This window comes from Chiroxiphia lanceolata, chromosome 2 (genome assembly GCF_009829145.1).
Source record: "Chiroxiphia lanceolata isolate bChiLan1 chromosome 2, bChiLan1.pri, whole genome shotgun sequence".
Taxonomy (NCBI): Eukaryota; Metazoa; Chordata; class Aves; order Passeriformes; family Pipridae; genus Chiroxiphia; species Chiroxiphia lanceolata.
The window spans coordinates 56,410,372-56,437,253 of NC_045638.1; the positions used below are offsets into that span (position 1 = coordinate 56,410,372).

At 39.5% G+C, this 26,882-nt stretch overlaps 2 protein-coding genes across 3 annotated transcripts in view; one reads left to right on the forward strand and one right to left on the reverse strand.

Annotated features, from left to right (window-relative positions):
- WDFY2 (WD repeat and FYVE domain containing 2) overlaps positions 1–7,574 on the reverse strand; it is an 88,799-nt gene extending 81,225 nt beyond the window's left edge. Inside the window, exon 1 of the mRNA XM_032679090.1 lies at positions 7,545–7,574. Coding sequence (XP_032534981.1) covers positions 7,545–7,559 — 15 coding nt within the window. The 5' untranslated portion in view covers positions 7,560–7,574. The remainder of the gene's footprint in view (positions 1–7,544) is intronic.
- Positions 7,575–7,869: 295 nt separating this feature from the next.
- INTS6 (integrator complex subunit 6) overlaps positions 7,870–26,882 on the forward strand; it is a 41,886-nt gene continuing 22,873 nt past the window's right edge. Inside the window, exons 1-5 of one of the 2 annotated variants that reach the window (XM_032679087.1) lie at positions 7,870–7,958; positions 8,279–8,439; positions 8,679–8,756; positions 9,470–9,619; positions 26,741–26,830. In XM_032679087.1, coding sequence (XP_032534978.1) covers positions 8,329–8,439; positions 8,679–8,756; positions 9,470–9,619; positions 26,741–26,830 — 429 coding nt within the window. In that variant the 5' untranslated portion in view covers positions 7,870–7,958; positions 8,279–8,328. Of the gene's footprint in view, positions 8,440–8,678; positions 8,757–9,469; positions 9,620–26,740; positions 26,831–26,882 lie in introns of both variants that reach the window. The other variant, XM_032679088.1, reaches the window with a different exon arrangement.

Genomic DNA, 26,882 nt, shown 5'->3' on the forward strand with positions numbered 1-26,882 from the left:
TCAGCATATAGCAGCTCCCGGACAAGATGGTTTAGGGTCTTGGTGTGGGCCTTCAGACGCCTTAGATTGAACAGGCTTCCATCAGTACGATATCGAATGTAGATACCGTCCTGATCAACGAGGTCTGCTGTGGCCCTTTGGAGCATCATGCTAAAAAAGATTGTGAATAAGGTAGGAGCGAGAACGCAGCCTTGTTTTACACCATTCTTAATTAAAAAGGGCTCAGAAAGTGTGTTGCCATACCTGACTTGTCCGTGCTGATCCTCATGGAGTGAGATAATCATTTTAAGGAACTTGGGGGGACAACCTAAACATTCCAAAATCTGCCACAGACCTTTTCTGCTCACAGTATCAAAAGCCTTGGTGAGATCCACAAAGGTTACATACAGACCTTTGTTCTGTTCCCTACACTTCTCTTGCAGTTGTCTGAGAACAAATACCATGTCTGTGGTGCTTCTGTTGGCTCTGAAACCACACTGACTTTCAGGTAGGATCCCTTCTGCTATAGTGGGTATTAGTCTGTTCAAGAGTATTCTTGCCAGGATTTTGCCAGCAATGGAGAGCAGAGTAATACCACGGTAGTTTGAGCAGTCAGATTTAATACCTTTCTTCTTATACAAAGTGATGATGACAGCATCACGAAGGTCTGATGGTAGTTCACCGAGCTCCCAGCAGCGCACCACGAACTCGTGAAATTTGGTGTGGAGGGCAAGGCCCTCATGTTTCCAGACTTCAGGTGGAAAGACACTATTTCTCTGCAAATTGGTGCAAGACAGATTTTCCTGCTGTGGCACCCATTCAAGTTTTCTATGACAACTAGGCCTTACATCAAGGTTTCAGAGTGTACATTACAGTGGAAAAAAAATCCTTTCACTTAATTTTAACCGCATCTTTTGAATAATATATTCAGGAAACAGTCCCAAGCACCTTGCCATAGGTGCTTGAAGTCATGGAATACAGAAGAATAGATTTCTTCCCTGGATGAAAGAGGCTTTATCAAGTTTATTTTATTCTAGAAGACTTATGTCTCTGCTTTATAGATGGCTTTTGTAGAGGTTTCCAATCAGCTACTAGTTGAGATTTGATAAGTTTTTATTAACTGCTAAGTGGAAAAAGATGGACCAACTGATCTGTATTTCATTCCACATCAGTCATTCCAGCTGCTTTGCAGGGAGCAACTGAGTGCATCTTTCTTTCAGAGTGCAGTTTGATTTTGGGCAAAAGATGGCAAGGCATAATAATGACATTTAATGACATTAATGACATAATGATAATGAACTTCTACAGTGTGGCAATATTTTAAACAAAGAACTTCCAGCTCTCAAATACCACACACAGGTGTGATACCTCAGGGGGAAGCAACTTAGGGATGAATGAATATTTCTGTCCTCTTGTTTACCAAGACTATAGGCATTACATTTGCCATTAAAAAAAAACCCCAAGCACCAAAACAAACTACCTCATTGCTTTGCCTTTCTGGGAAGTGCTTGTAGGCTATCTTTTAGCTGCAAGTGCTTTATAATCCAAGCTGACTGTAGCTGAAACTGGTGTCCCTTAGCTGCTTGATTAGTTAGATAAATTCTGCATGCTTGTGCCTGGGATCCATGGTAATGGAGTTACGTTGCTAAGCTATGAAATGCGCGGGAGGGTCCAGCACTTCGAGAAGGATATGATTTCCAGGGCTAATGAAACTTGGTAGTGAAGGCAAGAAGGAATGCTTGGAGGAATGAACAACAGCAATCGCTGGAACAGTGACAGGGAGGGGATTGCTCAGGTCAGCAGGTACAGGCAGGGCAGCAATGCCCCAGGAAAGCTTCCCTGTGAGGGATGTCACAACCATTGGAATGACTGTTTAAAAGTGGTGTTGCGGGGGAAGAGTCTAAAAATTCCTGTCACCTTGAGGAAAGCCTGCCTGGCAACATTGTTACAGGTATTTGTGTGGAGGATGCATTAACCCCTTACCACATACGAAGGAGCTTTTAACCAAGGCTACGAGAAGAGCTAAACAAAGCCAGGGCAGACTGCTACACATGGTGGCTCTCAAACTTTCGGGTAGACATAATGATATGTCTGGCCATCCTAGCAAGAGAGGATTTATTTTTTCCCCCTGGCATAACAAGCAAAGGTCTCTTCAGACTTGTTTTAGTGAATGCAGAAGACTCCTCCTGTGTTCAAGGCCAGGAGGTGGCTGGCGGGAAGCTGTGAAGTCTGTACCCAGATTACCCTGGGTACTCTGGTGTTACCAGTAATCAAATGGACTGCTGCTGTCTGCTGCTACCAGCATCTCAAGGATGGAAAATAAGAGGAAAGAAGGAAGCGGAGGAAGGGGAGGATGGGAAGGAAAAACAGAAGAGCAGATAAAATATCTTAGCTTTTGTATTCTAGAAGTGTTTTCTGCTCCCTTTGGGTCTTGACACAACAGCTGAGATCCTCAAGAGACAGAATAAACTTAAAGGCTCAGAGCTGAGACAGGTTTTTATTCTTGACCAGAACCCTAACTCAAGTGCAAGGAGCAATGTAACACATCAGGAAGGATAAATAAGAACTGTACATCTATTTGAATTCTCATATGTACCCCCTTATTGGAACTGTAATTTTGAAAAGTTTGTTTTAAGTAGTTTTTGCCATGTTAGATTTAATATTTCCCCATAGTACCAAATAGGAGAGGACCTGCTCTGCTAAACCCTGTTAAATGCATGTGAAGACATAGTCCAGAAGACCTTTCAATCTAAGACCAGTAAAAGTAAAGGAAAAGTGTGTATCAAACACACTATTTATTTAATTACAAAAGCCTCCTTGTCTTCTATTCAGGTGCCTTGCAACCTCTCCATCATTAATGGACTGGATTCTGCTGTCACAGATCTCGAAGAGATCAAATTTTCCTCTGAAATAACCTTATTGTGCACTTCCATAACTTTCTTTGAAAGTACCAGAGTATTTCATAAATACTTATGAACTTAGTCTCCTTGCTCAGTTTGCCCAGTTAGAAAACAAATTATATCAATGCACCTTGCATTTTCACATTAACTGTTCTTCCCCTGGACGGTACACTGCTGTTCACTGCAGTTCCAAATCCTAAGCCAGGAAACAGCAAGGGATTTGGATGACTGGAGGGGTGGTGGGTAATACAAAAATCCCTAGGAAGCTTCAAAGGCTATCCTCTGGGCTTCCCAATGGATGGACAAGGGAAAAGAGACAGTCTTTGAAGATGGGTGAAGAGAAGCCAGAATGCCACTTCTTTCAGATGTCATCATTCTGCAGAAGGATGTAATTTCACTGTGTTCTGGTGCTAGGGAAGCCAAAGTACAGGCTTCTAAAAGGTGCTGAACAGTTTCAAAGGAAGGCATCTGCCTCTGCAAATTTTGGAAAAATAGGCATCTTCAGTTCAAGTCCTAGAATATACATAAAAAACTGAATCCAGTTATCTTAAGGTCACTTTTCTGAAAAACATTTTGGGGTTACATCTTATCTGATCCCAGCCTTCTCAGTAATTACTCAGTCTAGGATGAGTTTTATATGTTTCCCTAGGCTACCTGAATTATAAGATTAAATCACTTTCTCTTTGGTAACAATTTCAGGAAGAGGAAAAAAAACTGGGTCAAAACCCGCCGAACTGAAACTAGTAAAAAACCCAACAGGACAACAACAAGACCCCCCAACAATATAAGCTGCCATATATGCAAGACAAGTGACAAAAAAAATTTTATTTATAGAAAAAAAGCAATGCACAGGACTTGGCTAAAGGAAGACTAAAAAAAGACACAAGTATTAAAAGAAAACAAATTGAAACTTGGAATGCTGTATAAAGATATATATTTTAATGATATACAGTAATATAAAATTATGAGAAGGAAAATATAAGACCATTAAACAGGGGAAAGAAGTTTAATAATGACAATCTAAAAGGCTACAGAATTGCATTCTGAAGGAAGCTCTAACAAATTCATGTGTGTCATTAAAACCTGGACTGACTAAGATCTGGAAATACTCTATACTGAGGAGAAAGCCAATTAGAAAATTTTACTTCTCAGATCTGCTTGAAGGTCTTTAGCACAACATCTTCCATTCAAGCCTGCAGTTTAGGACAAAATAAGGCTAACACTATGTGATAATACAACAAAAGTCTCACAAACATAGACTTGGAGAAGAAGCTGTGTAAGGAAAAACATAGTAACAAGAAATGATACCAAAAATGCTCTTCAATGTTTTTCATATGATGGGTTTTTTCAGGTATATTTTCACACTTATATTTGATTTCTGGTTTATTGACTTAGCGTTCAAATGTAAAGTCAAATTTGCATTTTCAATGCTATCTCATTTGCCTCCAAATGAACAACACCCATTCTAAAGATCAGAAGATGAGTAGTCTTAGACACACATAGCTATTCATGCTTTCTCATGGATGTACAAGAAATACAAACCAGTATGAAAGTAGCTGGAATCTTTTTCATCATCAGGACAGTAACAGTATTCCTCCAGCCAGAATCGTGCTGAAATAATTCATCTAGATTCAGCAGAAAAAATAGAACCGGCTCATTTAGACTACCCATGGGGTAAAACTTTGTATGTTAAAATGTAAAAACAAATAAACAAACAAAAACAAAAAGGAAAAAAACCCAAAGAAAGATGCATCTGTTTTCACTGACAGCCTCAGTGTCCCTGCTCAGCTCTGTCAGTTCTGCCAGTAATGAGCATAAGAACCAATATCACTGGGTTTTGTTCCTTTGCAGTAAATTATAAATGCAACTCCAATGGCAGTACGAGCCATTATAACTCTGACATCAAGAGGCTGAGGCACACTTAAGGCTTGGCTTGATTACCTGTCTTTGAAAGAATCTCTCAAAATTAATCAAATTGCCCTGCTCCCCGCAGAAGAGTACTAATGTGTACCACAGAAAACACACACCCAGCCTTAATTCTGTCCTGTAAGGGATCTAATATAAGGTGCACAGGAGCGGGAAGGACTGGCTGTTCCAAATGGCCTCAAAGATAACAAGAAGAAGCAAGCATATATGGAAAAGTACAGTAAAGTGGTTTGCCTTGTATAAATCCCATAGTAACTGTGTGTAAGTTCTGTCTGTAGGATTCCTCCATCAGTGGTAATCACCAAGGCTGAGGGACCAGGGGTAGAGTTGGGCCAGCTGCTTCGGTCTCACCTTCCTCTTGTATTGGGCAGAGAAAGTTGCAGCGTGCCTACAGCTTACAACACTCAAAGATGATGCAGAATTCATGCTGGTTTATGACCAATTCTACCATCATGAATTAACATGGCTTTTCCCCTCCTCTCTCTTCATTTACTGGCAACAAAACTTAAAAATTCCAAACAACCCTTCAGGATTTATGCAAAGTCTTCATGGCCCAGACTACCTTTCACTATGACATTTTCTTGGTATGGCAAGGACTCTAAAATGCTTCTTTTCCAGCATTTTGGGGAAGGAACCATTCTAGAAGTTTCCCATTTTTCAGATGCTCTACAAGAAGATGCATGATGTTTGACATGCAAAAGGATGATCAATGAAACATCAACAACATACAAACAGGAGAGAAGGTGGCATGCCTGAAGAATGTACCTATCCTAGAGATTAAAAGGAAGCCAATCAAAGGCCAACATCATACACTCAGTCAACATTTCTCCCAAATGAAGTTACTAATCCCAAGGGCTAATTTGTTAAAAGCAGCACTGCAGCCTTTACTTAATAACTTGAATCCCACCACCTTAGGGAGACAATTACTACACTACCAGCAGCCAATCTTGCTGACCTTAGGAGCTGCAGAAGATACCTGCCACCTTCTGTGGGGAGTTGAGGGAAAAAAAGATGTCCCAAAATACCTCTGTAGAGAGAAAATTACTGTGAACCAAGCCTCTTGGACAGTTCAAATATTTTACTGTTTGATGGGGATTGGTGAGCAGCTGGATTCCAGGGCAGCCCAGCAATGTGGCCTCTGTGGCACCTGTTGGTTTGCACCCTCTAACAGCAGGAATTCAGATTAAACAGTAGAACCTGCACCAGAACAGCCTTGCTGCAGGTCATAGGACCCAGCACCAGTGCTAGAGCTCTAACACTGAACTGCTGGAAAGATACAAGCAGCTCAAGAGCCAGTGGGTGCACATGAGCTTGGCCACCACCAGCAGGATCCACACTGAGAAACACTCATAGTAAAAGATGTTACTTCCAAAGAAATCCAGTTGCTGTATTTTGGTCTGCATTGACTCCAAAGATTCCTTCCCAGCTCTCACAGGATCCTTCAGACTAGAGATTCCTTAATGGCCTTGAATGGTGAACTGGCTGAAAGGAAGTGTCCTTGATTTCACTCCAAAGTCTAAGAAGGGCTGGCAGAGGTCACAGGTGCAGCACCAACAGGAAAGCCAAAATAAGCTGCTTGAAGGCATAAGAATGCATACCAATTTGTAACGGAAATGTGATTCTATTCCTCTCTCTTCTAGAAAAGCAAATCTTTCATTAATCTTAAAAAAAAAAAAAAAGCCCAAACCAGCTCTTGCCTAACAAGACACAAATCTTGCCTGTAAGACCAAGATGAATCAAACCAGAATGCTGCCAATTTTATCTTGGGAGAAGGCAGGAGCACAGTGGCTGCATACCTTCTAGAGCAGTGGCTGCGGGAGCACTTCAGCTAGATCGGGAGGAAAAAACCCAAAATACCAGTTGGATAGGAAACAAAGCAATCTCCTGAACAGATTATGCTAAGAAATGGCTCTGGAGTTACTGCTCCAAGACTATGAAAGCAGAAACTGCAGACTCAATTGCTGGGAAAACAACGTCCAACAAATTGCCAAAGAACTGAGAACACAGATCTTCATCATTAATTGGTAGGAAACACTCAACAGTTGTATTATTTCTAGGAAGTAAATCTGGAGTGCCTTAGCGTGGACGAAAGAAACCTTAGTGTTAATCTCTGCCCGTATGTAGGGAAAAAGGTCACAACTAAAGCTAGCCAATTTTTTTTTTCCCTTTAAGGATCGAGTGAAAGGCCAGATCGTGTCTCTGGGAATTCATCACCAAAATGTTACTGGATCGTTTTCTACATCCCAAACCCAGTGGGTACGACAGGCGGCCCATTTGGTGTCTGCCAGGAGCCGAAGTTCCCTTGAGGAGCGAGCCCCCCGCTCCCCCGGCACCGGCGGGGCTGCCCGGCCACCCCCCGGGCCTCAGAGGCTGCGCTGGCACCTGGCCGCAGCACAGGGCACCCCGGACGGACCAGCTGTGGGGGCAACCTGAGATCTTCCCGCAGTCTCAAGGAGAGAGGCGGCGTCAGGAGACGGGGCGGGGGCAGCGCCCGCCCCCTTCCCTCCCACCCCCATGACTCACCCGCCCGCTCCCGGCGGACAAGCTGCCAGCGCCGGAGTCACCGCCCCGTCCCGGCACTCCCGCGGGGCCGCGCCACTGCCCTCCCCGAGCGGCCGGGCCGGGCGCTGCCCCGCGGGACGCGCCACCCCGCAGCCCTCGGACAGCCCGGCCAGGGGGGCGGCGGCGGCAGAGCCCGCCGTCCCTCCCGTCCGCGCTGCCTCTCCATATTTCCGCCACCTGGAGAGTGTCCATAGAGAATGCCCGTGGAGACTGTCCATGGAAACGCCCATGCAGAACGTCCCCCCGAGGGCCAGCGCCCCCCGCCTAGCCCCGTGTCCCCCGCCCGGCCGCCACCCCCCACCCCGTCACCCCCCCGTCCCCTGCAGCTGCGCCTGCGCTCTCCCGCCGCCCGCTCCCCCGGCGGCCGTAGTCGCCCCGCCCCGCCGATTTGAATATGCTAACGAGGCGGGTACCGGCTGCCCTATGGCGGGGCCAGCAGGCGGTCACGTGGGACAGGGACGTGTCCTTGAAGGGCGGAGCCCGACCTGCCCAGGCTGCCTTAAAAACGGGCGGCGAGTGAGGAAGCGCCTCAGTCAGAGCGAGAAAGTGCTGGGGCGGCGGGGTTACGGCTGCTCCGCCCGAAACTTCTGAGTAACATCAACAGGGGGAGGGGAGGGCGGGCGGCGGTGGAGGAGGAGGAGGAAGGTGGTGGTGGGGGGAAGGTTAGCCAGCAGCGCAGCCCTATCCGCCTCTCCCTCACAAACCAGCCTGTGTTGGGCTGAGCAGGCCCCTCACACAAAGGAGGGCAGGGCAGGCAGGGCTGCCCCCCCTTCCCCCCCGCCTCGGCAGAGGGGCAGCGGGGAGGCGCCCTTCCCCGTGCACAGCACTCACAGCCACTTACTCCTCTCCCGTCCCCCGTCTTCTCTCTCTCCCCCTTTCCCCCCCACCCCGCCCAACGGTTCTCCCTTCAGCCCCCCGCCCGCTGTCCATGTAGCCGCCCGGCCGCCGGCCCCTCCGCACTATGCCCATCTTACTCTTCCTGATAGACACGTCCGCCTCCATGAACCAGCGCACCCATCTGGGCACCACCTATCTGGACATAGCCAAAGGCGCTGTAGAGACTTTCATGAAGGTACCGGGCTCTGCCTTGCGAGAAGAGGCGAGAGAGAGAGAGCGAGAGTGACTGCGTGGGGAGGGGAGGGGGCGGCAGGGAGCGGGGGGCTGCCTGGGCCGGGGGCGCGGGGAGAGAGCGGGCGAGTGCGTGTGTGTGCGGGCAAGGAGGGAGGGGAGGGCCGGGCCGAGCTGAGCCGGGGGGCTCCGGCGGCGGCGCCGCCTCTTGGCTCACCCTCTGCTTTGTCCCCCGTGCCGCAGCTCCGAGCCCGGGACCCGGCCAGCAGGGGAGACAGGTACATGCTGGTCACTTTCGAGGAGCCTCCCTACGCTATCAAGGTAACCCCCGCTCACCCCCCTCCTCCTCGGCCTCCTTCCGGCCTCGCCGCCCCCCGCCCGCCTCGGCCCAGCTGCCGGCGGTCCGGGCAGCGCGGCACACACGGGCTCCGGCGGCGGCGCTGACATCAACATGGCCGACGCTTTCCCCTGTGCGGTCTGTGCGAGCAGCAATGAACTGTGGGGGATATTTATCCAAGTTGGGAGAAGTGACAGCAACTCCAAGGAGAGTTCGGCTGCGAAGGGGCGAGCTGGCGGAAGGACCGACTTCAGCCCGGAGGGCCCGGACTCGGAAGGGGACGGCACTTCCCTCGCCCCTCTGGGGTCGGGAGGGGGAGGCTCACCGCGCGGGGGAAGAGGGTGGTGGGTCCACATGACAGAGGAGGGTGAACCTGTTGGAAGTCACTTCACAGTGTAATTGACTTCCATCTGAAAAGGGCTCTGGGAGGGTGGTGTAAATAATTATAAGATTTTGGCACCGGTGACTTCACAGAAATTTGTCCTGTGGAACAAAATGCCTCTTTGATAAGTGAGGAACTCTAAGGTTTAAGAGGAGTGCATCTTTTCGGGCTTTTTTGACAGCATTAAACATAAAGTAACTTCTGTTTTATTAGCATTTGTAGTGAGCTGTATGCAGTGTGGAAGGCACTTTGTAACCTAACAGGAAAGTAAAACGTGTATCTGCAGAATAAGTCTTCTCATGTTTCTCTTTACAGGCTGGCTGGAAGGAAAACCATGCAACGTTTATGAATGAACTGAAGAACCTTCAAGCTGAAGGACTTACGACTCTTGGCCAGTCCCTAAGGACAGCTTTTGATTTATTAAACTTAAATAGATTAGTAACTGGCATAGACAACTATGGGCAGGTAGGTTGACTGTTAATAGGTGAAAAAATCTTATAACACAAACTTCCCAGAGGTAGCAATTAGCTAGTTGTACGAAGTGGCATCTTCATGAAGTACTCAATATGGGGACTTCTTCAAAAATAAGCAGAGCTCAAATAGCTTGAAGAAATAGTCAGTGATCATAGTTTGGTACCCAACTTTTTTTAAATTCAGTTATTCCTCAGTTTTTAAGCTGTGACATAACCTCGAAGCTGACATTCTCAGTTCAACTGTAACTTTTTTTTTTTTGTATCAAGTCTATGTTCAGTACCTTAGCTAGGGAGCCTGATAAGGTTATGAGAACTTTGCTTTCTCTATACAGTGCTGTATAATCAATTAAGTAATTACAGTTTGGGAGATGAGCCATTTTTGTAATAACACTGCATGTCCAAAAGTACTAGAAGGAGCACGACTTTTTGAAAACCATTTTTTTCCAGTGAGTCTACCACAGCATTTCTCTGCATACCTGTATCTCTATAAACCTGCCTGTTGTACCAGAGCCTTGAGAAGTTGTGCTTTTTAAATACCTCTAATGTGACTATCCCTTTTAAGCAGGACTTCTGTTTGGGGTGGGCCAACATTCTTTTGCTCATCAATATGAGTTGCTAAAAGACAGAAACTGGAGGTTAAATGTGTGCATTAGGAAGTGTACAGAGTTCTTTCTGGCGCTGGATCAAAGCCTGGATTTGTTTCACTTGAAGGATGTTATTAGTGTTGGGCAAAGTAGAACATGTATTTTTCACATGGGATGTACTAACTCGAATCTGCCCTTTTTGGTTGTTATTCTCATGTAATGCTTCCTTCACTATCTGAGGATTAGTTACTGCTCTTGGTATTTAACATGGAAATGTGGTTGTGAACATAAGTCCCTTTCTTCCCCTCCCCTTTCCAGTCTATGCAGAGTCTGTGTGATAACATGCCACGTTTGTTTGGGAAGGAAATTTGTCATGCTGCATTGTAATGCTTTGCCACTAGATGATCAAGTGAGCCTAAACATTTTTAAAATCCCAATTCAGTGATAAAATTAAAAAAAAAGTGGTAGCTCCACACATGGTTATATTTTTCCTATTACCATCTGATGTCCTCATACATCTGTGTGTAATCTTCCCTGTATTTTGATGTTTTTTGTTTAGTTATATGAACTACACGAATCTTTTTGAACAGTTAACCACTGTAGGCACATACACAGAATACTTACTCTTTCCCGTTGCTACTGGTAATTATTCTAATTCACATCAAATAATTTGCTCTAAGTGAACCAGTTGTGCTCAGCTACTCAATCAAGTGGGCAGTTGAGTTGTCATGATTGTTTTAACTCACAGGTAGTGTTCACTACTGCAATATTCCCTTTTTTCTATGAAGCGATGACTTTTATCTGTTTTGGTTATAAGTATCTCTGGGCTTGAACTCACCCGTGCTTATGCATGTTTTTTGCTCCATTCCATATGTGGAGCTGGCTGTTGAAGAGGTGTTCACATGTGCAGTCAGGTGACTAAATAGAAATCCTAACTCTTTTTAGTGTCTGCAAAAATAGATGAATATATTGCAAGTGCCAGGTCATCTGCTGCTGAAGTCACAGGTTCCCATTTTGGCTGTTCTAATCAAAGTAGCATTTTTTTTTTTTTTTTAGATAAATCAGATATGATTCTGGAGCACTTAATTGGTCCTCCAGCATTTGCAGGGTGAGATCCAGGGCAGTTAACTGTCCTGTCACATTGGTCTTTGAGCACTATGTCTTTTTATCCTGTCTTCCTGTTGTTCGTGTCTGCTACCTGAAATTGGCTCCAGATGAATGGGTACTTAACCATAGTCTGAGAAACTTAAAAATTCAGGAAAATAAGTGATCAGAATGTTCACTTGAATTTGAAGTAGTTTTCACTCAGAACATCAAGTGCTGATTCTCTTTTTTTAAAGCACCCGCAAATATTAAGATCACAAAATAGTGGTTAACTAAAATATAGCAGGCAGATGTTTGACGAATGATTATCTTAGAGTGGGAGGAGATAATTTTACAAAAAAGCAACAATTTAGACTCTCTTAGGTGTGGTATTATGTGACATAATAAATCCAAACTTTTATTAAGCGCCTTTTTTTTTTTTGTGGGAAGTCTTTCTGGCTTAAGATCTTTTGACTGACTTTCTTGTATTTTAGTGTACTGACAAGCTTCTAAGATATTTACCAAGATCCACTTGTTTCACATGGTTGAATTGTAAAACTGACTTTTCTTATACATGCAAATGACAAGACATGATACAAGCTTGATGGGATTCTCTGGTTATGTCATCTAGCAGTATGATATTTTGTCCCCCTGCTGAGTATGAACTTTTTGTTTGAATGGCAGTGTGACTCACTTTACTTGATTTCTTCCAAAGTCGGCCAGAGTTCTCCATCAGCTGACATCCTGAACAAGAGTGATGGCTGAACGGTCATTCTGAAATTGAAGAAAATCTCCTGCTTCGTATTTTCTTGCAACTTTAATGTTTGGATTTTTATTATGAGCGTTTGTCATACTACTTAAGTAAATAAGTACTGACTCAGTTACTCAAAGACTGAGTTATCAAGTGGTCAGCTGATCACTGCATCTTGCATTTAGATCTTAAAGGGACACTGTCAATACATTTAGATTGTTAAGGACCTGGAAGATTTTTTTCAAAAGCTATTTCTACTACTGATGCTATGTTATGACTTTATAAACACTTTATCTTAGGTAGAATTGGTAGATCCAGGTTTTTGTGAAGACTTTTGTCAAGACAAAAAGGTTTTGGAAAGTACACATATTTTAAAGTGGCTGTTCCTTTAACTTTTGCAGCACTTTGAGATTGATAAATTCAGTATTATACTGCTTGAATCCAATAATAGCTTTTCCCCCCATAGTATGCTTTGTGATGATTATGATAGCAGAAGAATGAATGTTCAAATAGGGTGTCAGCTTTTAGCCTTCGCTAAAAATAGCGGTCCTTCTCACCTTCTGCATTTTTATGGAGAGCTTAGGAAAAATACAGGATTTGGATGTCTTCAGGAAGAAAGCAGTTTAAACACATGAATTTCAGGAATTGTTTACTGTCATACAGAATGTTGTACTTGATTAGCCCAGTTTGCACTTAGCTAATTGACTTCTCTTATTTTTCTCCAGTTAAGCTTCTCCATTGTTTTAGGTAGTCTGAAATACATAGCCTTTTACTAGCAGATTTTTTTTTTTTTGTCCTCTTGGAATACACTAAGCCTTACAACTATGGTTTGTTCAGCAGTATATGTATAGTCACAATTTAACTAAATAGTTTTGAGTGAAGTAAATGTGCAGTTTGTAATCGTTGATAGAAGGGTTAAATACTAATAGATGTGTTTCTGTGGAAACAGAAAACATGGAAAAGGTAGCTGCTGTTATAGTAAAAATGTAAACAAATGATTGAAATGAACTGTCAGTGTACTTCAATTATTTGAAGTTTGTAGTGAGATTTTGAAGATTAAGCACTGAATCTAAGGTAGGTAAAATATACTTTTCAATACAGTTTTGATATTCACATGCAAAGGACCAACACAGCACTGACGAAACTAGAATCTGACAGATGTTCGAAATTGCTAAAGCTCTGATTTTCCCATACCCCATGTATTTCACCTTGCTCGTTGTTATTTGTGGAATGAAGGTCTCCTATTTTTTTTTCAGCAGTATTACACAGAATAAGCTTTGAGAGGCTAAAATACACTTATCTAAGTGGATTTCAAAGTGATTGAGTTGATACATCAAGGCATTTTTAGACATTTTATTTCAGGGTAAAATTTTGTTTTAATACGGCAGATAGAGTGTTTTTCAATAACATAAGCTTTTTATGAGCTTTTTATTCCCTTAGAGTATCTTGCACATATTCTTCAGCATTGTAATTATTATTGATATAGTAAAACTGTCTTAGAGATCAGTTTGACTTTTAAAGAAATTTGATGTAAAAAAAAAAAAAAACACATGCTAACTTAGTTGTTTTGCAACAGAACAGTCAACCATAATGCTTCTGTAATACAAGTGGACTTAGTATAAGTATTTTTCAATCACAGTGCTGCCTGGAGTTAGAGTAATACATGAAACACTGTTTGGATGACTTACCAGGCTGTGTGCAGTCTTGGTGAAAGCCCTTTTTTTTTTTTTTTTTTTCCTGCAGTGCTTTTCACATATGAACAGAAGCATAACTAAGAAATATTGAGACAAACTAAAATCCAAATGGAATTCAACTGATTAAGAGTATTTTGGGAACTTAAAAATATGCTGAGGGCTGGAAAGAGATATTTCTGATCTGGAAGTTGGAAGGTATTCTGTATTGTTGGCATTGTTTTAAACACCTTAAGTTTTTTCCAAGTGTTTTATTCATACCACATATGACCATCAAACAATACAATCTTAAGTTAACTGCTACTTTATAGTTCTCTCTGAATATATAGTTAGACCCATTCATAGCTACAGTAGCAGAATTGCTGATGTGTTCACACAGTAAAACTTAACATTGGTCTGTAGAGATCAGCATGCTTTGCCATGATGACTTAAATACTACAGTATTCCAAATACAGGTAAATAGCATACCTAGGAGGTCAAGTCTAATCATCCTTGTAGGCACAAGAGAGCTTTAAGTCATGCGTTGTAGGCTGACTCCGTGCTTGTGTGCTTAGCCATGTCTAGGATCTTCTGAGCTTATAAAACCCACAACAATCACATGTGAAATATTGTCCCCTGACATGGACTGCATTATGTTTTTGCAGTGATGTTCTGTTTTCTTTTAAGTTGTTGAACAATTTTATTTTCCCAATAGGTTTTTGAGGATTTTTACTGGATTTCCTTGTTCTGAAAAGTCCTTAGAGCATGGCTTTTGTCTCGGCATTGTGGGATCATAAACCCTGCACTGAAATGGCCTGTGTTGAGTCTGCCTCCAGATTTGGAACCAAAGTTTAGGTTAACATTTCCTGCTTTGTCATGTTGGCACAGTTGCATGGGCAGTTTACTTCCCATGTTGGTAAAGGCAGAGGTTTACACTTCTAGAGTAGTTCTGTTCTGGTTTTTTTTTTTTCTCCCATTCCCCAACAAAACCAAATGGGAGTCGTAAACAAAAAAGCAAGCTTAAGCATGACAGAAGTATATATAAGAAACGATTTCTCATAGTCTTTTGTGGAATACAAATGGTTTTAACATACACCTATATGCCTGCTAATGTCAAGGAGCTGTATGTGAAGTGCAGGTGAAAGCCATTCTCACTTGCTGCATGATGAAATTAAGCATATTGGTTTGAATTTATACCTTTTAGGCCGTAACTTTAAACGTGCCATCTTGTCCACCCTTGGAATCTTTGTAATTTTTAGATAGTTTTGTTTTATAAACACCTTGAATGAGAGCTACAGCAGGCACTCTTGAAGTGTGTTTTCACATTGTGAGGTGAAACTGCTTGCGGTTCAGCCTTGCTAGCACAACAAAACTCACTGAAAGTCTCAATAATAAGTGTTCTGAAAATCACATTTTTAGTTCTAATCCAATGTATTTTTTTAAAGAATTTAAAACAAGCTTGTACAAAGTACTTTATTTTTTCAAGTGAAAGCAATCTCATCAGTCTGTTCCACTAGCAGAAAGAAGTGGGGTACTTCACGTTCTAAATGTGCTTTGACCACTTTTAAATACTAAGCACTTAAAGATTCAGTGTGATTTGGAAGGGGCAGTGCTTTAACGTGTTCATTGTGGCTTTGATTTTTAGGGTGTCAGATGAGCACAGTTGCACTGCCAGAGCTTAGCAGATGATACAGATGTCTGTCTGTGGCTGATATTCTTGGATTCACTAAAAAGTCATCAGAGGAAGTCTGAGGACAGTTAAGAGTACCAAAATTTTATCTCTTGGCTCGACTTTCTGGAACAGTCTTTTTGCTTCAGGTCATTATAGACTCCTTGGATATGCTAACCTTTGTTATTTGGGTGCTCCTATAGCTGAAGTGTATTTGCATTTCATCACAACCAGTTGTCAGAGGGGCAGCACAAATACCCATGGATAATGAGCCAGGAGTTTGATTATCTTGTGAAATACAAGGTGGTTGGTTTTTTTGTTGTTTTGTTTTTGCTAGTATTTGTCATTGTTTATTTTCTTTAAGGTTGTTTTCACTTTTCTTACTAAATAGTTACTTTTAGTCTTGGTTTTCTGTTGTAGACAGTCCATATCTCTGAAAGTTGAAGGGAAGAACTATTACTTTTGAATGTGTCTGAGTTGTAATTCAGCTGAGGCTCAGTTGAAACTGTTGTGTGTCTTGAGAGCTTGCTTGCTGTTGCTTTTTTCTTCAAGTATATTCTGTACCATTAACAACATAGTCTTTTAGTTCACAGAATATTCTCATATCTGTGTCTCCCACTTGAAGACTTAGTGAAGACACAACTTCCTGTTGTGTTTTTTAGCATCATATTGTCTGGCCCTTTTTCCAGGTTGTTTTCACTTGTTTATGTAACAGCTTGGAATTTCATGTAATTTTTGAGCATTTTATCTTAGCTAATGCAGAACTCTTTATTAAATGTCCAGTTTTCATTGTGTGATTATGTTGCTAATTTTAATTTTCCAAAGTTTAGACCAGTTTCATTGAAGGAAAAATGAATGCCGCATTAGGAGGTAATGGTTTTATGTGTATGTAGGATATTTCATATATGTTAAAAGATACTTGACTTTTTTTTTTTTAAGGTGAACTAGCCTGTGAGCGGTAAGATTTCTGATGATTCTGTAGTATTTCTGTCATGTCTAGAAAGGATATCACGTTTGTGAAGTATTTTCTATGTATCAGTATATTTTTACTCTTGTAATTCTGAATATTAACAGCAAGCAGGATTTCAAGTTTTCCGGATTGCCAGTGTATTTTACAAAAAAGATAGAAGGGATTTATTTAATCACTCCAATACCATCAAGTTGGCCCCAATGGACTAGATTTTTCAAAAATGTATTGGCAATTTGTCATACATTATTGAGAAATCAGGTATCTTATCTAAGCACCTGTTGTTTTCATTCTAGAGATAGTGTCTCTGCCTAAGTTAATTGATTTGCCCTAGCTTGCGTGAATCTATAGTCCAGTACAGATTGAAACCTGAATTTTCCAGTGGGGAAATTAAGTTAGTGCTTACAGTTAAGTTAAAATATGCAGGTAAGAAGTTGCTAGCTGCAAGATATAGTACTAACCTTCTCAGGAACCTTGAATGATTGTTATTGGACGCTGAGTAGATAAGATTTCTGGTTGTATGAGAGGATAAGAGAACTTGTCAAAATCTAATCCTACTCTAGTTATTCTAACATGGGTGGTCAGTGTGGATCTTGCAGTATTGCAGTGGTAGGTAACTAAAATAGCAAATAAGTGTTTATTATGTGTAATTTAGTTCTGTGCTTTGAACTTCAGAGGTCTTTTAGAAGACTGATCTAGCAGGAACCTCAGTGCAGATGAGGTCTTTAGTATGGGATTTTGACAGTGATTCAGTGACATACAAATTGAAAGTAATGTTTAATGTCTTGTTGACTTGGCAAGGAAACTTTCATCTGAAAAACCATCTGCTCAGTGTAGCCACTCCCATTTCCCTTAATTTACGTTTGTTGTTTTTTTTTTTCCCATCTACGTGTAACTGCTACTGCCTGTGGAGAGCAGGGTCTTAATCTTTCATTCAGTAGTAATGTTTTGCTTCCCAAATATTCGTTTGCGAAGCCTAGCCATGAGTAGTGTTTTACAATATATTATCTGAATACACTATGCATTTTGTTGAGCTAGATTGAACAAATTCAGAGTAATTATCATCGGAATCAATTTAGGGCACTGATGTTCTATTTTAATGCTCTGTATACAGAACGAGTGAAAAGTGGCCATCTCTTTCTCCAACAGTTCTACCCATCCCTGCTTTGAATCCCAGAATGCCAACTTGATTGTATGTGTCTGTTGTAAGACATCTTCAACTTAGATGCCTCTTCTGCTCTGGAACTTACAACCTCTCATGTGTTCATAGTTGTGCCAAACTTGCTTCAAGTTGTGAGCGTGACTTTATGTAGTAAAATAAATCAGTGAGGGATCAAGTAATGATTAATAAGCTGGATTGTGAACTCTGTTGGTTCAGAATTTGTTCTAAAACAGCTAAGTTGTTCCTGCTGTATTGGTGATTCCCTCAAGGAGGGAATTGTGAGGGAGTCAGGAAAGTTACTCAGAAGAGTTGCCCTGTGTTTGTAGGTCAATAAACTACTTTCAGTCAGTTTGTCAGTCCTCTGGATTGTTAATCCCCCAAGAAGGTGTGGAGATTTTTGTACAGAACTGTCTTTTCCAATTGGTGGTGTGTATTTTGGTTGAGTGTGTTTTGGTTTTGGTGGTTTTGTTTTTTTTTTGTTTTGTTTTGTTTTTTGTTCTGGTTGGGTTTTGTGTGTTTTCCCTACTCAGTGCGCTGACAACTGTAGGACGCATTACCTTTCTCCAGTATATGGAGAACAGACCTGGTTTAGCACTGTGAACTGCACTGACTGAGCCAGGACCAGCTATGTAAAGTCATTGCTGTGAAGCAGAAAGGCAGCTGTAATTAGGGACTTGATCCAAGACTTGACAAGGTCAGTTATATTTGGAATAAAATGTTCAGAAATATTTTTAGGAAATATGACCAAAATCATCAGAAACGCAGAGTCTTTGGACTTCAAAGTTATGTTTGGTATGGTTGATTATTTTATCTTTTTAAAAAAAAGTTTATAAAGCTCAAATATAACCTGTTTTTAGCAGCTTGCATCTACTATATTCACTCAGATAACTTTGAAAACTGCAAGGATTTGTTGGTCAATTAATCCAATTTCAGATGATTGAAATAGTGATTCAGTTACTAATCTGTAACTAACTGATAAAGTGCATCTTTTTCTTTAACTGACAATTTCTATTACATTAAAAATAAGGTTAAGTTGTGATCACAGTTGCTTTTGCTGCTTATGTAGTTCAATTAATTTAATTGGAGAGAGCTGAAGTTCTTTCCTTTGCGAGATTAACATATATCTGTCATGTAAGTACTTAAATGTTCCAAATGTTGGTGGCTTTTTTTTTTAATATATGAAATATGTTCTATGTATGTTTTCCCTCTTTTTTTTTTTTGAGATTGTCACATAATTGTGAAAGATAGGACTGAATTGTTTTTGAAACTTAGCAAGGACCTTATCTAAATTGGAGCACTTAGAAGTTAATCAAGCAGTTATCACTTATTTAATATGATATTTAAAACTCAAATCTGTTCTTAAATGAAAGAAACAGGACAAACCTGTATACTAAACTGTAATTTTTGAAATTCTGACTTAGTAATGTTGGGACTTCTGTGATTTAGGCACATGAAGACATCAGGGTATCTTGAGGCTTTAAGCTTGATGTCTAAGTAAATTCTACCACATATTCATCATTGTTCAACATGAACAGAGTCTTAAACTGTTCCCTTGACATATGCCTTCTGTCTTCACATGTGCACTATTTGATATGGAGATTTTGTATTCCAAATGATCAGTTCTTGCATTGAATCTCCTTTTCAGACTGCTTTGAGTTGCCTTTTTTGGTTTTTTTTTGCTGTTAGTTTTGGTTTTGTTCTTGGCACAGACTTTTTGAGAGAATTCCAAAATGACTGAAGTTGCACAATTAAATAGTCTTTAAGCAGTACATTCAGTGCCAGACTTGGAAACCCAGAATGTGTAAAGTTATGAACATCTATAAAAATGATATTAAGCACAGAATTTTTTTGTTACATGTTTCAAGATGGATAGGCAATGAAATCATTGCCTATACAACACACACTTGCAAGCTCAAGCAAAGCTAACAGCTGATATGGTTAAATATATTTCTGTGACTTTTATTTTTGAAAATGGGTTTGTCTTTTTTCTTGTGCAGTTCAGATGTTTTGTCTCTGTAGTATTTCTAATTGTAGAAGTGATATCTAACTGGAGCTTTGATTTTTATTACAGCTCTCAGACTGGGCATGGCTAGTGTAAGATGGCATATGTTTGGCGGATCAGTAGTTAATTGAAGCCATAAATAGTTATTTTTTTTGAAGATTTTTGAAAATAATGCTTAGGACCGAAATACCAAGAAGCAAATTAATTTTTTTAATCCAATTTATTTTCCCAACTACCTTAAATTTTCTTGTCATAAATGGAACTTAGGTAACTTGTGTTATGGAAATAATGGTTGTTTCAAGAATTATCCCTTCATTCTTATTTTCTGTAACTGATGTGCTGAGGAATTTGATCTCTGGTTCAACTTTAGAAAAAGTCTGCTGTTACAGCTTTGTTCTGCTTCGAAAACTTTTTGCTAACTGGTTGGTTTTTTTTTGTTTTTTTTTTTTTTTTTTTTTGTTTTGTTTTTTTTTGTTTGTTTGTTTTTTTGTTTTTGTTTTTGTTTTTGTTTTTGTTTTTTTTTGTTTAAATGTGCAACTGATTTGTTCTAGTTGCCTGAAATACAGAAAGCTTCATACCACTAAATGTCCTAACTAGGTGTGGAAAAATTTCCGTCTACTGCTAATCTGTAGTGCCAGTAAGGGATGAAGCAAAAACCACGTAACTATCTCGTAATCCTTCATAGATATTCCACATAAGAAACTGTGATTGGTGCGTGTCTTGGGTGTTGTAGTAACTCTTAAGTATTTGTAATGTAGTTAACTAAAGAATTCTCTAGAACATGGAGAATTAGTTTGCCTATAATAACCTTGCTGTAGTCTATAGAGAAGGGCAGCTGTACGTAGCTGAATTCAGGTTCTGTAATCTCTTCTCATGGAGGAAAGATCTCTCTTGGTAGCCATCATTACTGTGAAATGACTGCTGTTGATACATTGACTTTCACAGTGAATGAGTGCAGGGGAAATCATTACTGCTTGAACAGCATTTTCCATTTCTTTAGGGAGAAAGATGGTGGGTTACTGGAAGCATGAGTTCAGATCTTGATAAATTCTAGCAGACTTTATTAAAACTCTGTTTTCAAGGTTTTCTCCAAAAGACAAAATGAATGTTTGTGGCTGAGCCTTCCAAAAGATGGGCAATTGGCAGCAAAATGGAGAAGTGGAATGATATAGTATGTGCTGCCCTGGTGCCATAAAACCATGAACCAACTGTTGGATTAAACAGAATTAGATTAAGAAATTAGAGTTCAGTTAATGATTACTTCTTATTTATACTTACGCAATTACATTTAGCGGTTTTAGGTATACAGTTTTGAGATGGTATGCAAACAGAGCATGCCTCAGGTTTATCTTGTTACTCAAATCACCTCATGAGGATAGCTTTTGTTAACTTGTGCCCCCTCTACTGGCTAGTATTCCAATTACAAAGTAAAATACAAGTTTACGTAGATGAGGTTCCCTCTGATATGCTATTCCGGCCAAATATCAATTTACAAATGTTCCTTTTATGCAAATAAAACTAAAGAAAAATCCGTGTGAGTTCTGATTTGTGAGAATCAGTGGTGGTGTTGAGAGTTGGTGTTTTCATAGTACATTTGTACTATGTACATAGTACATAGACTGTTACAGGCACAGTCAAGACTTCAGCATTTTTTCTTTCCCTCATCCCTCAGTTGAAGAGATTTGATGTCTTTACCCACTCTGTGTGTGTATATTGTTTCTTCTATAGAGGAATTAGATCCTTATGATTCTTGGAACTACAGAGGACTATACTTTGGACTTCTAAAAGCTGCTACTATCAACCTGCCTTGCTGATGGTCATATTCCCCTTGAGATGCAGAGCTCTCTTATTTTGGTTGTAGTAAGCAGATCTCTGAGATTATTTTTAACAGGTTCTTTCTGAAACCTGTCTGTGGGTGAGGTAGTATTCCCAGCTGCCTATCATGAAGGGAAGGCAGAGCAGAAGTCCTCGCATCTTGGATACTGCAGGGAGAGCTAGAAGATTTCAGTATTATAATAGAAAATGTTTGTCCATACTGTAGATGTTTGTGGACTAGCACTAATAGTAAGAATCCTCCTGCTGTCCTTCAGCCATTTCAGAAAAACACTGGGCATTTTTTCTTGGTGGTAGTGTAATTTCTGGAATAGGGCTTTCATTAGGTTGTTTCTTAAGATTGCTGTTTGTGAGTGATTTGGTGTCTGTCTTTCCATTAATAAGGCATCAAGGGAGATTTCTGGTTTACATTAAAATCTGTTTTATGACCTAAAATCTTGGTAATAGATTTCAAAACACTTATCTTGTGTAAAACTCAAACTGGTTGCTGTAGCTTTCATCGAAGTTTCTTCTGAGCCTTATGAAAGTGATCTTGAAATACATCTGCTGTACAAATACCTGATAATCTACTACTAAGACAGAATTGCTACCACTGCAAAACTGTATTATATATTGAATAATCAACAGCATCAAGGGAATATATCAATCTTTATGGACAGCAAGACAGAGATGAGTTAGAAGCTTTCTTTGTGCATGAAGTCTGCCTTGTCAGATCTTAATCCCATACAGACAGAATTCCAGTATGTTCTTCAGCTCTTATTCAGGTTGAAGTCACAGAAATCTCTCTGACACTGAAGATGTTCCTGTTCAAGGAGTCAATTTCAATTCTAAAACAGCCATAATAAGTATTACTTTTATCATGCAGTTTCAGCCACTTGGATAACACCATGATAGATTTAGAGGTGCTGTATTTTTCAGTCTGACTACAGAATTATGGAGCTCCGTGTTTGTGACTTGGGAAACAGTTGTGTGAAAGCATAAAATACAATTGGTTCTATAGGTCTTCACAGCTATATTGATTGGTTTTGCAGGCACAATAGAAAATAGTGAGTAGGACAAGCTGAAAATGTGAGTAGGACAAGTAAAAAGTTGCACGAGATGCTACAACTCTTACATAATTGCACCTCTGTGTACTTGACTGATAGTGTTCTGCTTTGAGCAATGAAGGGTAAAGTCTAAAAATGTTAACTTATGTCTTAGACACTTTATGATTTTGCTCAAGTGCAACTGAAGTTTCTAAGATACAAAAAGTAAGTGAAAACCGTGATTGATTTGGACTGTCTGGTTTAGCTTGAAATTCAAGTTCAGTGTTTTGGTATTTTTTTATGCTGTTATCAGTTAAAAATAACTTTAAAGCTAATAATTTTGCTGTCATTCTTACTTTTAGATTTCATTTTAAGCTACTGTTTTTGAACAATGGTTGCTCACAGATTCTCAGGAGCATGGATGAGAATGTTGACCTTTAAAATTCTAGAAAAAAAAATTATTGAACTGAAAAACTGATAGTGCACTTTTGTATTTCCTGGTCAGATATCTGAATTTACTGGCATTTAGGGCTGATACTTCTGAAAATGAAAAGGCTCTGCTGAGATAATATGATGGGAAATGGATGTGCAGTACAACTTCTGTTAAATTTTGTGATTTACTGAAATGAAAGTGTACCTTTTGGAGGTTTATTATGATCTCAATGTGTTTTTTCCAATTATTAGTAATCTGTTAAAAATATACGCTGTATTTCAGTTCACATTTATTTTCAACTTCTAGCCTTTCTTGGGCATGAAGTTTTTGTACCACTAAATATTTTTTTTTTAACAGTAGTTGCTTGTTGAACACATCACTTTTAGTCTCTGATTTGGTGTGTTTTGGTTATGTTTCTACCCCATCTATTTCTTGAGTTTTTCAGCACTTCTGACTCCGAAATTACTGTTTAAATATGTGCATTGAAATAACAGTAGTCTTAAATCAGTCTTCTCTTACTGCATGTATAATATTGTATACTTGCATGTGTAAGGTCAAAGTAGCTCTTGAATTCTTTTATGTGTACACTTGGAAGAAGGAAAAAAATCATGCATGTGTTAATCAGTCATGCTGAAACTTGATGCTAAGCTTACTTTCCAATGGAAGTGAATTCTTAGTTGTGAGAGTCTTAACTAGGCAACAATATGTCTTGATAGTAATTTGATACACTCCTGGCTTGATCTGAGAGCATCACACAAGTTGAGATGTAATGACTGTGCCTCTCACTGTGGTGCCTGGTTAATGGTGTGAAGCTCAGTGGTGCTCACAGCTCTATTTGTTTTGTATTATCTCAGCTACTTCAGCTGGAGACCAAAGAAATGGCAACCAATGCAACTGAGTTGCTTTGTGATTTGGAACAAGTGGTTGTGAAGCTGTCTAATTGTTCAAATGAAAGTATTGTGTAATAGATAAGTTAGCTTTAAGGCTTTGAATATCTTGCTTGTTCTTTTCTTAGCCAAGCAAGCTTACCCTGATATTGATGCTGAGTTTTAAATAACTTTCTTCCAAAAAGGGGGGTGTGGGTTTTTTTTGTCATCTTGGTGCATATCTGTCTTTGAAAATGTGGATTGTAAGTGAATGAAAAAGTCCTCCTTGTACCATGTTACAGTACTTGGTGGTTGAACAGAATCATCAGCTGGGTGCTTCCTAGTACTTTCTTTCACCGCTGCTACAAACCTTCAGAAGGAAAAGCAATTTCCTGAAAAGAATTTGCTTTCGAAATAAAACCTCATGGTGATAAGTTAGTTGTCCGAATAAGTTGTGAGCAGGCTTATTATTTACACCTTGTTATCCTGAGCTGCTTTTCAGTGCATTGCAGCATACCTGTGAGTTGCCAAAGAGCTGGTAGTGTACACTGTCACCCACTATTTCACTGCATGTCCAAAATAATTGGGCTGGACTGAATTGGTTACCTATGTGTTTACAGTCAGTAGTGCTACTATGTATTTTGAAGAATATAATGTTTCTAAGATGTGTAAATTCCAAGTGTTATACTTCTAGAGGAAGAGAAATGGAAAGCAATTTGATTACTGTAGAATTAGATTAATTAGATTGATGTAAAATTCTCAACCAATTATTGGCGAAAGTGCTGCAGTTTAGTTAAAAAAATTGGTGTCTGGAACTTAATTTTGTGACATTTACAAAAATGTCTGAGTTTTGAGAGCTTATATAAATAAGAGGATTTTTTTTTTTTTTAGGAATACTTGGCTTACTCCTGGTTTTGTGTGCCTTCATAAAGCAAAGGTGGGGAGCATGGTCAGAAGAGTCCGTGGTGTTCTTTAAAAATTAGAGACATGGAAATTTTTAGTCAAAAATAGTAGATCACAGTAATGGGCATTTTAACTGAAAATCTTCCTGATGTGTTCTGTTTCTGAATGAGTTGATTCTTAATATGTTGGTGATCATCCTTTTTACAGGTAGAGTGCTTGTGGAATTATAAAAATCAGACTGAGGATGAAGACGTTTCTCCCTCAGACGTGTTTCTTGGGGGAGCTCAAGTTCAGAAACTCTTGTTTCTTCCCGTATGATTTTATAATCATTCTAAGACCAAACTGGTTAAATTTAAGGCTTAAATTTCAGATGAGTAAAATTGAGAAAAAGTACAGTTGAGAAATTAAAAAGTTCTTAAAGATAATGAGGAATATTCAGATAATAGGAGTTGTCAGAGACTAAATTTTTAATACTTAATTTCAAATAGCACCACAATATTGACACAGAGCATTGCTTATGACATCCTAAATATAAGAATCTTACAATTTTTATTAAATGTCATTTAATTTTTACTCATTTATTAGCAATAGGATTAAAGTATTTTTGTTTCGTACTTGTTAGAACAGTGTGTTTTTCCTCTAGCTAGAAATCCTTTCAGTAGTATTTCAGTGCAATGTAATTAACTTCCAGCTGATGTTTTGCAGTTGTGGTAAACTATTAGTTGGCAAAATAACATACCATAACTGTTTTTAAGAATTAAATAAGGCTAAAAATTCTTACAAAATTATTTTAATTAAATTGAGTTGGTTTTGAGAGTCCTTAAATTCTTTTAAGTAAGTGTTTAAATTGGCTTATGAACTAGCTTAGCTTTCATAGGAGAGGTTGATTGTCTTGTTTTGATTTTATTCTTTCATAATTTTTGTAGTAATGGCATGCTATTTTAAAAGAAATTAAGATTTTTCACTAAGGTTTGAAAAAATATTGAGCAAATAACTTAATTTTTTGTTGGCATACAATAAACTGATCACTGTAAATGTGGTCTTGCCACAGTAGTCAAACTGCATACCCCTCACCAAATATATTTGAAATTGTTTGGTAATATTTCTATTCTAAGCACACAGTCAGTAGGTGATCCTTTATATTTAACGGGTTCTAAAAAAATGGATTTTCAAGACCTTTTTCTTAAAACCTGTTAGCTCTCTCCTAATATTTTTAGAGCCAGTTGTAAGCATTTATGAACTAGCTTGTCTTTATAAGCAGAACAAGGCTGTGGCTGTAGTTATATTTTTCTTTGTTTTCTGAAGAAGGAAAACAAGGCTTTGATCTTGGCAAGAGAAGAAGGGTAGGACTAACTAAACAAAATATTATGGCGACTTTTATTCAGTCCTTTTTAACCCTAGGTAGAGTGGAATGTGCTACCTGATCTTGGAATTTATATGTGCCTGGATTACTTTGGAATTCTCTTTTTCAGGAGGGACTGAAAGCTCTTAGAATACTGGCAGTAGGAAAAAGAAGTGCCAGTAACTGACCAAGTCTTTTTGTTACAGCTGGGCTAGTTGAATGTCATGGGATCATAAAATGTCTTGTCCTGTATGTGTTTGTCTTAAATGATTCATATGGAAAGTTTATCTGGTTTTTAAGTATTTGTTTCTGAAGTAAATTTTGCATGTTTGATTGAACCGCTGTAATCAAAATGTAACTGATGCTGTTTATGTCAGTGTTAATACATAGAGTATTAGTTCTTAACCTGGAGTCATGATCCCAGGATACTATGGTAATGCTTTACTTGGACACACAATAATTAAATCACGCAAAATCAACCCTGCAATAGGGGGAATCAAAAGTATATGTTTGGAGGGAATGGTTGCTTCTCCTAACAGCTGCTAGTTTGTCAGAAAACTACAGTGCACATTACTTGTGAAGTGCTGTGTTACCCACTTTTGCTGTGTTTTTATTACATACAGATACGTTAAGTATCTAACTTTTCATGACCTAACTGTAAAAAGACTCAGAAGTCCATTGCACTGTATTATGTAGTATGTGAGAATAAATACCCTGGGCTTCATTGTTTTGTTACTGGGTATCAGTGGCATTTAATGACTGAACAGAAGGTTATGAATTTGTTATACCATTTTAAGTGAAACTGCTTTTTTTTTTCCCTTAGGGTCGAAACCCTTTTTTTCTGGAGCCAGCAATAATTATTACAGTTACTGATGGAAGTAAATTAACCACTACCAGTGGGATACAGGAAGAGGTAAGGTCTGACCTCTGTTTACAGCAATGTGTACTAAACATGGTGTTACAAT